The sequence below is a fragment of the Loxodonta africana genome, chromosome 12, assembly GCF_030014295.1.
Source record: "Loxodonta africana isolate mLoxAfr1 chromosome 12, mLoxAfr1.hap2, whole genome shotgun sequence".
Lineage (NCBI taxonomy): Eukaryota > Metazoa > Chordata > Mammalia > Proboscidea > Elephantidae > Loxodonta > Loxodonta africana.
In genome coordinates, this window is record NC_087353.1 from 68,637,172 (window position 1) to 68,650,337 (window position 13,166).

At 42.1% G+C, this 13,166-nt stretch overlaps 1 protein-coding gene across 4 annotated transcripts in view; it reads left to right on the forward strand.

Annotated features, from left to right (window-relative positions):
- MRTFB (myocardin related transcription factor B) overlaps nt 1–13,166 on the forward strand; it is a 213,420-nt gene that overhangs the window by 174,223 nt on the left and 26,031 nt on the right. For all 4 annotated transcript variants that reach the window (XM_010597295.3, XM_064295613.1, XM_064295614.1 and 1 more), the window contains 2 exons: nt 90–224; nt 6,935–7,182. In XM_010597295.3, the coding sequence (XP_010595597.2) occupies nt 90–224; nt 6,935–7,182 (383 nt within the window). The remainder of the gene's footprint in view (nt 1–89; nt 225–6,934; nt 7,183–13,166) is intronic.

The window sequence follows — 13,166 nt, forward strand, 5'->3', positions numbered from 1 at the left end:
AAATGAAGCCATTCCCTTGTGATTCCAGTTTTTCTTCTCTTACGTTTGTTGATCTCACAGACTTGTTCCCTCTCTGTCTTTTCCACCAGTTTACTTCAGTGCCCCCAGCAGTTCCTGAATTCTTGAAAACTCCTCCTGCGGATCAGCCTCCCACAAGGTCCTCAGCTCCCATCCTTCCCACAAACTCTGTGTCCTCAGCAAAACCTGGGCCAGCACTGGTAAAGGTGGGTACCCTGGACACACGCTGGCTTGAGTGTCTTCACTGGTAACTGTGGTCAGTAGCCCTGTGAACCGAAAGCAAATCTTCACGTACTTATCTAAGTCACTCAGCCTGCCTTCTAGCCTGCAGCCCTGAAAACGGAGCCACAGAAGAACTTGCTAGAACTCAGCATTAATGTTTGAAACTGCCACCTTACAACAAACGATCTATTGTGCTGTTGTCACAGAGAAATGCCACAAAATTTGGTCCAGATAAAACTCCTGGAGCTCTGCAGAGAGGTTTCTGGGATCATTTTATCAGCCGTTCCCAATTCTGCTACCACCGCAGGCACTAAGATGAAACAGGAGAAAAAAAGTAAGATAGTTGCTTCAGCACAGCATTTGTGACTCACGAGTCTCACAAACACGTCTTTAATGGTAACATGGTTTGGGGATTATAACAAGGTCATACTCAGCGGTATTCCGGATATATTGTGTGACAGGTTAAAGGTTTTAGAGAAGCAAGTACGTTTTCCGATTTGGCAGATTTGGCCACATGAAGCTTGGTTTGTTCTTCAGATAAGCTTCAGATCTGTGGCACTCTTCCTTACATTTTTCTTGGTGGATATAATTCACTTAGAATAATTCTAAAGGAAAATTAAAAATTTTAATATATAGTACTTTTTTTAAGTTTTTATTAAAAGCATATTTAGAACTGCTATATAAACGGGGAGAGAAACAAACTGACGAATAGTTTAATCATTTCAGATGTGGTTTTTGCCAAAACTAGGAGAACATAGAACTTAAGCTTTTGGAACTAAGAAAGGACATTAGAGAGCTAGCTAGCCCTCTCAGCTCTTAGATGAGGAGACTGAGGCCCAAGGAAGGTCAGAAATAACAAAGCCAGGAGGGACCCCCATCTCCCGATTCCCAGTCCAGCCTTCATTCTGCCTTCTCCATCCATCAGTTGCAGCGCTATTCTGAGGCAGGGGAGTGTCTTTTTGTTAGCCTGGTGAGTACCACCCACTTCTGTCTACTGGGATCTGTCCTTGCCACTTGACCTCCCTGGAGAGATTTCTACTCCAGGCTCTTTTTGTTTTTAGTGTGGCCAAGTGTATGTGGCCTCAGGTATATATCACTGTCTTCCCTTGGCTAGCAATGGAGCGGGAAATTCCAGAGAGTGACAAGTGGCAACAGTGCCAAGAAAACAGCCCTCACTTCCTCTCCCAACCTTCCCAGGTATGCCCCATGGATGGCAAAGAGGGTTTGAATGCCAGCTACCTTTCCCTGCTGGCACTGAGAATCTGTTCCCTTCTGCTCCTATTCTCTGAATTCCTGCTCTTCATTAATGTCTTTCTTTAAAGAGGAGAGCGCTTTGGTTCTAGAGGAAGAAATATTGTTTAAGAATGTGAAATTCAGGTATGAAATTCTAGAACTCTATCAGTAGAGGCAGGAAACCCTGGTGGCGTAGTGGTTAAGAGCTATGGCTGCTAACCAAATGTCGGCAGTTCGAATCCACCAGGCACTCCTTGGAAACTATGTCCTATAGGGTCACTATGAGTCAGAATCAACTCGACAGCAGCAGGTTTGGTTTTGAGTTTATCAGTAGAGGAAAGACAGGTACGTATGAGAAAACAGACTACAATTCTTTGGACTTTTCTATGAAGATGGCTGTTTCCCAGCATCATGTCCTGAGAGAAGACTTATGCCAATTAATAGGTGATAGCAGATTTAGTCTGAGGAATACTGGTTCTGTTTGCGTCCCCATCCCCTTCCCGGTAGGTGATTGTGGCTGTGTCAGTTGTTTTGTCATTACATACCAATTGGCTCAAACCTCCTTAGCTCACACTCCATTCTTTATTATGATCAGTTTGAAAAGACTGGAAATAAAATTTATTATGGACAACAAAATTAACAGATGACAGTGAGTTGATTATTATTGTAAGATTGTAGAGAGATGATTAGCAAGTAAGAATATTTTCTGGCAGTGTGATATATGTTAAGTATCTGATAATTAAAGTGATTTCTAATTAGTATGCATATTCCTTATTTATTTATTCAACAGGTACCTATTCGGCACCTTCTATATGTCAGGTCCTGTTCTGGGTGCTGTTGTTGTTGGGTGCCACCAAGTCGATTTTGACTCATAGTGACCCTGCATACAACAGAAGGAAATGCTGTCCAGTCCTGCACCATCCTCACAATTGTTGCTGTGTTCAAGCCCATTGTTGCCTCTACTATGAGGAGGCAGCTCTTCCCCAGTCATATTTTGAGTGCCTTCCAACCTAAGTGGGGGTGGGGGAGGGGTGGACATCTTCCAGCACTATATCAGACAATGTTCTACTGTTGTCCATAAATTTTTCACTGGCTAATTATTTTTCAGAAGTAGATTGCCAGGTCCCTCTTCCTAATCTATCTTAGTCTGGAAGCTTCTTAGAAACCTTTCTACCATGGATGACCCTGCTGGTATCTGAAATACCATTGATATAGCTTCCAGCATCACAACACACAAGCCCTAGCAGAATGAAACTGATAGACAAGTGGTAGAGGAAACAGCAAAGCAAACAGCACAAATCCCCACCCATGGTTAGGCGTAGAGAGGTAAACATAACAAAATAAAGGGCAAGTCCCTGGTGAAGAGGAAAGCAAGACTAGGAGATGCTGGGGAGACACCCCTGTTTTAAACAGCCGGTTGGTAAAATCAGCAGATAACATTTGGGCAGCTACCTGAAAGAAGTGAGGGAGGGCACCATGAAGTGACTAGGGAAAAAAAATTTGAAGCCTCCGAGCACGGAAGTCAGTGATAAAAAGTAAACCATGAGGCCAGCACGCAGCCTGAGCCTGGTAAGAGGTTAGGCTTTTTACTACAACTGAGGTAGGAAGCTGCTGGCAGGGTTTGAACTGATGTGTTAAAAACAAGGGAAGCAAAGGTGGAAGCAGAGACCAGTCAGAAGGTATAATCTACTGCAGGAGACAGGTTAGCAGTCAGGGGAGTGAAATGTGGTTAGCTCCTGACTGTATTCTGAAGGGTGAGCCAACAGGATTTGCTGACAGATCAGACGTTGCCTGTGAAAAAAGGGAGGAGTCATGAACCAGTCCACTGTGCTTTGTCTGAGCAACTAGAAATTGCCGTTTCCTGTACTGGGAAGGGGCACGCCTGGAGTTTGAGATGCTTATTAGACAGGAGTAGGGATGTTGAGGTGGTTGGATAGATGAGTGCAGACCTCAGGAGAGAGGTCTAGACTGGATTCGTAAATGTGGAAGTTATCAGTATGTCAGACTCAGTAAAATTACCTCGGGGCTAAGTGTAGATGAAGAAGAGGTACAAGAACTGAGTCCTTGAACACTCAGACATTTGAGGAAGATAGGAAGAACCAGTGAAGGAGACTGAGAAGAAACAGCCACTAAGACAAAAGAGTACGGTGGCCTAGAAGCCAAATGAAACATTTCAAGGAGCAGAGAGGGCGAGAACAACCGTGTCGAGTGCCGCTGTGGATCAGTTAAGTATTAATATACTGGGAGCTGACCTTGGATTTAGCAACATGGATGCTGCAGTGATCTTGACAAGAACAGAACTGTTGAGTGATAGAGGCAAAAGCTTGGGAGGAACCGGTACAAGAGAGATTGAAAGGGAGAAACTGGAGACAGTATGCATAGAAAGCTTTTCTGAGGATGTTTGCTGGAAAGGGACACAGAGAAATGGGTTAGTTGCTCGGTCCAGATGTGAGGGCAAGGAAGGGTGGCTGTGAGCCAATGGGAATGGTCCAGGAGAGGGGGGAGAATTGCTGGAGCAAATGACCATGTGCGTGCAAGAGGGGTAGATTCTAGTGCAGGAGACCTCCTGGCCCTGGGCAGTAGCTCAGACAGTTCGTCCATAGCGGCAAGAAGGAAAGCCACATACAGAGCTCAGGTACAGGCAGACGGTTAGATACCAAGGCAGGAACTTGTGGAAGCTCTTTGCTAATCACTTTTATTTTCTTGGTGTGTAGGAAGCAAGGTCATCAGTTGACAGTGAGGAAGGGGGAGGAGATATTCAAGGTTTAATGAGAGAGAAGGCATGAGGTAGCATTCTAAAAGAGTAGGAAAATAAGTACCTACCTGAATGGCCACGTAGCATTAGAACCACTTGAAGTTGGTAGTCATGTTTTAAAGTAACACTTGTCAGCATGGTTATGTATTTTTTTTCTGCAGTCACTTTCAGCCCCATAAGTACAGGCATGGAATAGACCAATGATTCTCAACAAGGGATTTTGCCCCTACTCCAGGAACATTTAATAATGTCTAGAGACAGTTTAAACCCTGGTGCCATAGTGGTTAGGAGTTCAGGCTGCTAAGCAAAAGGTCAGCAGTTTGAATCCACCAGCCATTCCTTGGAAACCCTATAGGGGAGTTGCTAACCAAAAGGTTGGCAGTTGGAATCCACCAGCCGCTCCTTGAAAACCTTATAGGGAAGTTCTACTCTGTCCTTTAGGGTCACTATAAGTCAGAATGGACTAAACCACAGTGGGGTTCTTGGAAACCTGGTGGTGTAGTGGTTAAGAGCTATGGCTGCTAACCAAAAGGTCAGTAGTTCAGATCCACCAGGTACTCCTTGGAAACCCTGTGGGGCGGTTCTACTCTGTTCTATAGTGTCGCTATGAGTCACAATCAACTCAACGACAGTGGGTTTGGTTTTGGGGTTTAGAGACAACTTTGGTTGTCACAGTGGGGGCGGTGCTACTGGCATCTAGTGGGTTAAAGGTCAGGGATGCTGCCAAACATCTTACAGTGCACAGGGCAGCTCCCCACAACAAAGAATGATCCAGTTGAAAATATCAATAAAGACACATTGAGAACCTGGAATTGACAGAGTTGGGCTGGGATGTGCTGGGTAAGTATGGCAGAGGGTGGGCCATGCAAGTGAGTGGACTGTGGGACATGGTTGGATAAGGAGGGCAGTGAGGGACAGTGTTAAAGTAGTAAGATTGTAAATCCCAGTGGCATCAAATAATTGCTGGAGATGGGGTTCTGGGTGGAGCAGGTTGAAAAGACAGGTGGTGGCTGCCCGATAATAGGATGCTGGAAAGTGAGAAGGTAGTTATGGGTAGGGACAAGGTCTAGGTTATGACTCAGACAGTGAGTGGCTGAGGTAGAGGATGAGATATGTAGAGAAAAAGAGGTCAAAGAAATGAAAGAGCAGAATATTAGAAGGATTGTGTGTGTGTGGTGTGGGTATTAAAATCACCAAGAGCAATGACCAGAGTAGTGTTGGAGAAAGTGAGGAGTGGGGAGGAAGTCCTGGGAGTAAGTAAAGGACTAAAGCAAGGATTGTCCTGATGGTTAACTCTGAAGCCATGAGATTCACAACGGTAAGCCATTTCCAACACGCTTCTCCTTTTTACAAATCCTCACTTAAAAATGTTCAGAAATAGGCTACTAGTTAAGTGGATTATGCTGACTCAGGGAGAGGGGTGGTTTGTAGCCTTTGGAGATTCCTGTGGTGTAAATATTCTTGCTGTGGGCAATTTCACACTGCTATCACGATGTCGCTGAATGTAGAACTGAGAGAAGATGCACAGAACCGGCTGTCAGAGCCAGTTCGAATCAGCCCTAGCACCCCATTGGAATGTCCATAAACTGTCAAGCAATGCAGCCATCAAACATCTGGTTGCAGAATAATTCTTATAAGGGAAGAGGTTCATGGTGTATTAAGTGAAGGGTGGGAAAAAGCATATTTCTGAGAAGCGTATGGTATCGGCCCAGTTACATTAAATCTTAACATATGCAGAAAGGGCGTACAGAAAATGTTAACATTGACTATTTCTGGTCTATGGAATTGGGGCGGTTTTTGCAATTTTTCTTCTTTTTGCAATTTCCTAGTTCTTTGAACGTGAACACTGATAACATGATCACATCAATAGCTATATTTAGTGCTTCTCAAAGTGTCTTATTAAGTTGGGTATTTTACCTAAAGCAGCTTAGGCATAATTTCTTAATCCTTTTCTTTTTGGATGGGCTTATTTTTCAGATGAAGTTATTTTATGAATATATGTACTGAAAAAGTAAAAAATGACCTCATAATTTATGAATTTAGAAAAAGAAAAGGATGCAGGGGGAGGGGAACATCGGATTCTTAATCACAAGATAAGGTCTTATGCCCCATTTTCAAAATAAAAATGTGTTGCATTTTTTAAAATATTTTAAAGATCCATGTTCACATTACTCAGTATTTTCATTCTGGTGTTAGTTTCCATGAAATACATAGTTTTATACCCAGCTTCTTCCTCTTTAGGAGAATTTTTATGTTTTTACATGTTCTCCATAGATTCTTTTTATTTAAATTTTTTATTGTGCATCAGATGAAAGTTTACTACTCCATAGTTTTTAATGACTGTAAAACATTACATAGTTATAGTGAAATATACTTAATCTTTTTCCTATTGTATATTTAGTGTATGGCCTGTTTTTCACTTGAGATAATATATTAAGCCCTTAGCAATGTGTCTACACAGGAGACCCAAGGTAAATGTTTCTTGAATTTGAGTAGGGAACTCTGGGCTCAGCATCTTGCCCGTATCCTAAGGTAACAGTGCAGCAGGAGAAAATCAGTTCTTAGGAATAGGCTCTTGCAAGGTGTTTAGTATATTGCTTTCCAAAGTGGCTATACAAGTTTCTAAAATGCATTGCACATGTAAACTAGATTATCACGTGGGAACATCTCTTAAAATGTTCTTTACTTCCTTCTCCTCAAAAACAGCAAAGCCATCCCAAGAATCCAAATGACAAACACCGTAGCAAAAAGTGCAAAGACCCCAAACCACGGGTGAAGAAGCTGAAGTACCACCAGTACATTCCACCAGATCAGAAAGGTGAGAAGAACGAGCCGCAGATGGATTCCAACTACGCCCGCCTGCTCCAGCAGCAGCAGCTATTCCTGCAGCTGCAGATCCTGAGTCAACAGCAGCAACACTACAACTACCAGACCATCCTACCTGCACCACTCAAGTACGGGCTGGGGTCAATGCTGTCTTCATAAAGGGGATTTTACTGTGATGCTTTATGAGGAGACATAAGTTACTAAAGGTCAGATGTTGTGATTTATTCGCACTCAACAATTCTTTTCATTTTATTGTCTCAAAGCTTATCCTACAATGCCTGAAGTCAGCATAGTGAGAGTGGCCCGTGTTCCAGTCCAGTGTCTGCCCTCCAAAATAGGTTCTGAACTTTCCAAGTGAGAAATGCCTTTTGAAATTATACACCCAAGAAAGATTTGTCTATTATATACTCAAAACAGTGCTAGATACTAGGACAGAAACATAAAAAGTATAAAGCTTGGTATAAACAAGGTAAAAAGACGAATGGGCATAACAGCTGGACAGGTAGAGAAAAGCTTTGTGAGAAAGGCAGAATTTAAAGGAGCCCTGGTGGCAGTAATGGTTAAGTGCCCAGCTGCTAACCAAAAGGTCAGTGGTTCAAACCCACCAGCCACTCTGCAGGAGAAAAGACCCTTACCCCTCCCCACCCCACCCACCATAAAGATTACAGCCTGGGAAACCCTGTGGGGCAGTTCTGCTTTGTTTTATATGGTCACGATGAGTTGGCCTCGACTTGATGATACACAACAACAATCTAACTCTTAGACCTTGAATCCCTGCAAGAGCCAGAACTTCAAAAAAAAAAAAAAGGCAGAATCTGTATATGTGGAAGGGCTGGGAAGTAGCCTTCTAGGCAAAGGGGAATGATACGAACGTAAGTACAGATGAAGGATGGTGAGATAAAGAGCCCAAATGAAGAATATGATTAATTTTTAAGAAAAGTGGAAAGCAAAATTGAGTAGAGCCACTGTCTGGAGGAACTTGAAGTTGGGCAGAAGAGTTTAATCTTGATGTGGTAGACAGCAGAGTGCTTCAGAGAGCAGTAGTTGTGACATGGTGAAATTGAAGTGCAGGAAAGAATAGTTGGTCGTTGGTATTCAAGGGGAGTCTGGAAAAGGGAAAAGTGGCTAGAGCTTGTGCAATACGTTAGATGTGAGATGGTGAAAGGACACTGGTAGTGGAAAGTAGGTCATAGATATTTCAAAAGACAGAAGGTCCTGGTGCCCAAGAACTGTGGAGAAGAAAATGCTTCCAGAGTTTGGCCACCAACAACCAGGAGGATGGTGAGCCACAAGCTACCAGGACAAATCGGAAGGGACAGAAGAGAGTGAGTTCTGATGATTTCGAGACTGAATTCATAGCAAGACATCCATAGCAAATTTTAATATGTAGTAAAGGAAATTTCTAGACATACATCTCCAGTATGCTGTTTCTGAAACCTAATTGAAAATGCAAAAACCCCGGCCTTCATTTCCCCCATTTTTAGAGGATAGATGCATTTGCAGTCAACTCTAGAAAAGATCCCACCCCATTGCCATCAAGTCAAAGTAGAAGCAAAATCCCATTACAGGGAAAAGTTATTCTCTGTGGTGAAGCTATTCAATTTATAATCAATTTATAATTTTTAGGAGTAAAAAAGCTGGCGTAGGATAAACCAGTAAAACCCAGTTGCCTTCGAGTCAGCTTTGACCCATAGTGACTCCGTATGTGTCAGAGTAGGACTGTGCTCCACAGGGTTTTCAGTGGCTGATTTTTTGGAAGTAGGTCGCCAGGCCTTTCTTCCAAGGTGCTTCTGGGTGGACACAAACCGCTAATCTCCCAGGATTCTGGTGGAGGATAAAGACTTGCTAGTTTTTTTTTAAAAAAAGCTTCTCTGTTTAGAAAAAAAGATCTGCTCACATGCTAATGATTATCAATTTTTTTTTTTCATTTATGATTCAGATAGCTCAAGAAAGATTAAACCTGTTAGTAATTCAGACCTTATCGTGAAGCACTTAAATTTAAAACATTAGGGCATACAGACAAAGAAGGGACTGATTTTGTAACATGTTACTAAGAGCAAGCAGGCCTGAGTGAGCTATTGACATAGGAAGGGAACCAGGGAAGGCCAAAGAGAATTGGAAGAGTATCAGAGATAAACTGCCACTGCTCTGCAGCTTTGTCCAGGACCTAGGGAGATGCTCTTCACTGCCCCCACTCCTTTGACATTGGGCACCAATAATAATAGCAATAACAGTAGCAGTGCCTCATGTTTATATGTAATTTACAAGGCACCAAGCAAGCACTGTGCTTAACACTTAACATCATCATCCTCACAGTAACTCTAGGAGGAGTTGATACTATTGACTCCATCTTATAGTGAGGAAGGAGCCCCGGTGGCACTGTGGTTAAGTGCTCAGCTGTTAACCTAAAGGTAGGCCATTCGAATCCGCCAGCTGCTCTGTGGGAGAAAGATGCGGCATTCTGCTTCTATAAAGGTTACAGCCTTGGAAACCCTATGGGGCAGTTCTACTCTGTCCTAAGTCTGCTATGAGTCGGAATTGACTCAACAACAGTGAGTTTGGTTTTGGCTTTTTTATGATGAGGAAACTGTTAAACTGAAAGTCCCACAAAATAATTTTTTTGTGGTGTCTAGGGTCACCATGAGTCGGAATCGACTCGACGGCATCGGGTTTGGTTTTTTTAGTATCTATTCAAGAGTCTTCTGTGTAATGAAAGAATTTGGCTATTTGGGCCAATGGGAAGAATATATCTAAGGTATGTGGTAGCTAAACTATTTATCCCCCCATTCCATCTCTTTTGTCCTTCCATTAAGCGTTCTGCTCCTCTCGCTTCCTCAAAAATTCCCACCACTGAAATAACCCAACCACCCACCCAAAGAAAGCATCATGCATAAAGATCCAGGAACCAAGAGGAGGAAAGAACACTTGTTTTTGTGTATTATTTTACCACACAAAAATGGAACAGAAGTTCTTTTTCATTTCCAGGTCCTAACAATGGAGACATTTTCTAACATATTTTTATTTTTACCAAAATTCCATCACAAGAAACGAAATTTGGAAGTCCTGTAGAGCTCATGGAGCCCTGGTGGTGTAGCGGTTAAGAGCTCAGGCTGCTAACTAAAAGGTCGGCAGTTTGAATCCACCAGCTGCTCCTTGGAAACCCTATGGGGCAGTTCTACTCTGTCCTGTAGGGTTGCTGTGTATTGGAATCAACTCAGTGGCAAGGGGGTTGGGGCTTTTTTGTTTGTTCGGTAGAGCTCATAGGAGTGAAATTTTACCCACCAGCCCCTCCTCGGAAACCCTATGGGATAGTTCTACTCTGTCCTGTAGGGTCACTATGAATCAGAATTGACTCAACAGCAATGGGTTAATATATCCTTTTGAAGCCCTGATCGTGCAGTGGTTAAAGCATTCGGCTCCTAACCAGATGGTTGGCAGCTTCAGCCCACCAGCCACTCCGTGGGAGAAAGACGTAGCAGTCTGCTTCCATAAAGATTACAGCCTTGGAAACCCTGTGGGACAGTTCTACTCTGTCCTTACAAGGTTGCTATGAGTCAAAACAACTGGATGGCAACAGGTTTGGTTTTGGGTTTGGTACCATGAAGAGAGCCAGAACCAGGAGAGGCCGGGCTTTAGTCCCAGTTGGGCCACACAGACCTGAAAGGTTGTAGAAGGTCACATCATCTCTCTGAACCTGATCTGGGGAAAAGTAGATTAACTTATTTTTGTTATTTTAAAAGTTAAACACTAAATTGTTAATCTTGGGAAGAAGTACAATATTATAAATTTTTGACCAAAAAGGCAGCATGAACAGATAATTAAATCATGAATTCTCAACAGGGGTGATATTGCCCCCAAGGGGGCAAAAGTTGATTCTGGGGGAATGAAAAAGTCTTACTCAATTTATGTATAAAGCACAGACACATATAAACAGATATAGGTAATAAATCTGTAGTATGAAAATTTCATGAGGAGGAAGATTAGGAAAAAAATGTCTTAAATGCCTCCTTGGGAAGACAATACTGAAAATAAGGGTGAGAAACTGATTTAAATAATACGTTTCCATAAATCTAACATGAAATTTAAAAGTTGAATTTGTAAGGGAATAGTGAGTGATACATAAAATATTTGTCATTTCATCCAAACGTCAAAAAACTTCATTTCAAATACTTCAGGTATTTAACTTCAACAAAGTTTAGGCAGATTTTAAAAGACCCCAAAATGAATGTCGGGAGTTAACCGTTGACAAGGCCAGAATTGGCTTCACCACAGGCTTCCTGAAACTCATTTGAGAAAGCCCATCCCATGACGGCTCTCACCCCATCAGCGCTGTCATTTCAGACCCCTGTTTCAGAACGTGGAATTCAAGGTCTCTGGTTTTAGCACCAAGGCTTTGTAATGACAATAAAGCCCAAAACCACAATGGGATTGGCTATAGGATCAACCATCATGTGTACCTTTCTTGAACAGGCATCAACCACCCAGAAAAGGAAATGCCATTGTTGCCAGGGAAACCCTGGTGGCATAGTGGTTAAGTGTTATAGCTGCTAACCAAGAGTTTGGCAGTTTGAATCCACCAGGCACTCCCTGGAAACTCTATGGGGCAATTCTACTCTGTCCTGTAGGGTCGCTATGAGTTGGAATCGACTCGATAGCAGTGGATTTGGATTTTTGGATTGTTGCCAAGAGTTAGAAGTTAGAAGAGGTTAGGGAGATGCTTGGCTTGGACATGGAAAGGGGTTTGAAGAAATTAGTACAAAGCACCTAACTTTTGGACTTGACCACTGGTTCACCATCCTTTTTTTTATTAACTTTTTAAATTGAAGTACAACTTAGAAATAGAAAGGTGTATAAGCCATAAAGTGAAAACTAATTCCAAAGTAAATACACCCCTGTGGTCACCACCTAAATCAAGAAACAGAACATTATCAGTACCCCAAAAGCACCCGCATGTACCCTCTCAGCGACTCTCCTGACTTCCATCCCCATAGATTAGTTTTACCTATTTGTCGACTTCGTTTAAATGGAATCTTACAACACCACTCTGTGCATCTGGCTTCTTTTGCTTAACATTGTTTTCTAGATGCAACAAGCATCTTTACTGTTGCAAATACCCACTGCTGTTGAGTCAATTCCGACTCATAGCAACCCTATAGGACAGAGCAGAACTGCCCCATAGGGTTTCTGAGGCCGTAAATCTTTACTGAAGCAGACTGGCACATCTTTCTTCCTCACAGCAGCCACTGAATTCAAACCACCAACCTTTTGGTTAATAGCCAAGTGCTTTATCTGCTGTGCCACAGCAGTAGCTAAGTAATTTTGTATTTCTGCTTAGTATTTCATTGTATAACTACACTATAATTTATCCATCCATCACACTCCTGATGGAAAGCAGGGTTGGAAAGTAGTTCAATTGGAGCTATTATGAATAATGCTGTATAATAAATAATCTGTGCCTTTTGGGACACATGTGTTTGTCTTCCTGTTGGGTGTCGAGGAATGGAATTGCTGGATCATAGGATCAAAAAAAAACATAGGATAGGTATATGTTTATCTTTAATATATCTGAAGTTTGTCTAGTTTATCTAAAACTATGAAACCATTTTCCAAAGTAGTTGTACCAATTTACACCTCTACCAGCAGTCTGTGTGAGTTTGTGTCTCTCTAAGTACTTGATATTATCACTCTTGTTCATAATTGTAGCAATTCTGCTGAGTATGCCGTACTGTTTCGTTGTGATTTTAATTCTTACTTTTCTCATACCTGATGGAGTTGTGTACTTGCTCATATAGTTATCAACCATTTGGGTATACTCTCCTGTGATATGCCGGTTCAAGATCCACCCCCTCCCCATTTTCCATGCATTTTCTTTTTGCTTCTGTTTTTGTTTTACTGATTTGCAGTACTTCTTTTTATATTCTAGATATGAGACCTTTGTCAGAATATGTATTACAAGTATTTTCTCCTTTTCTCTTGTTTGACTTTCACTGTCAAAAGTGAAAGTCCCTTTTAGTTACTGCTTTTTTATGTCCTGTTTAACAAATCTTTGCCTGTCCAAAGGCCATTAAGATACTATCCTATGTTTTCTTCCAAAAGCTTTATTGCTTTATAA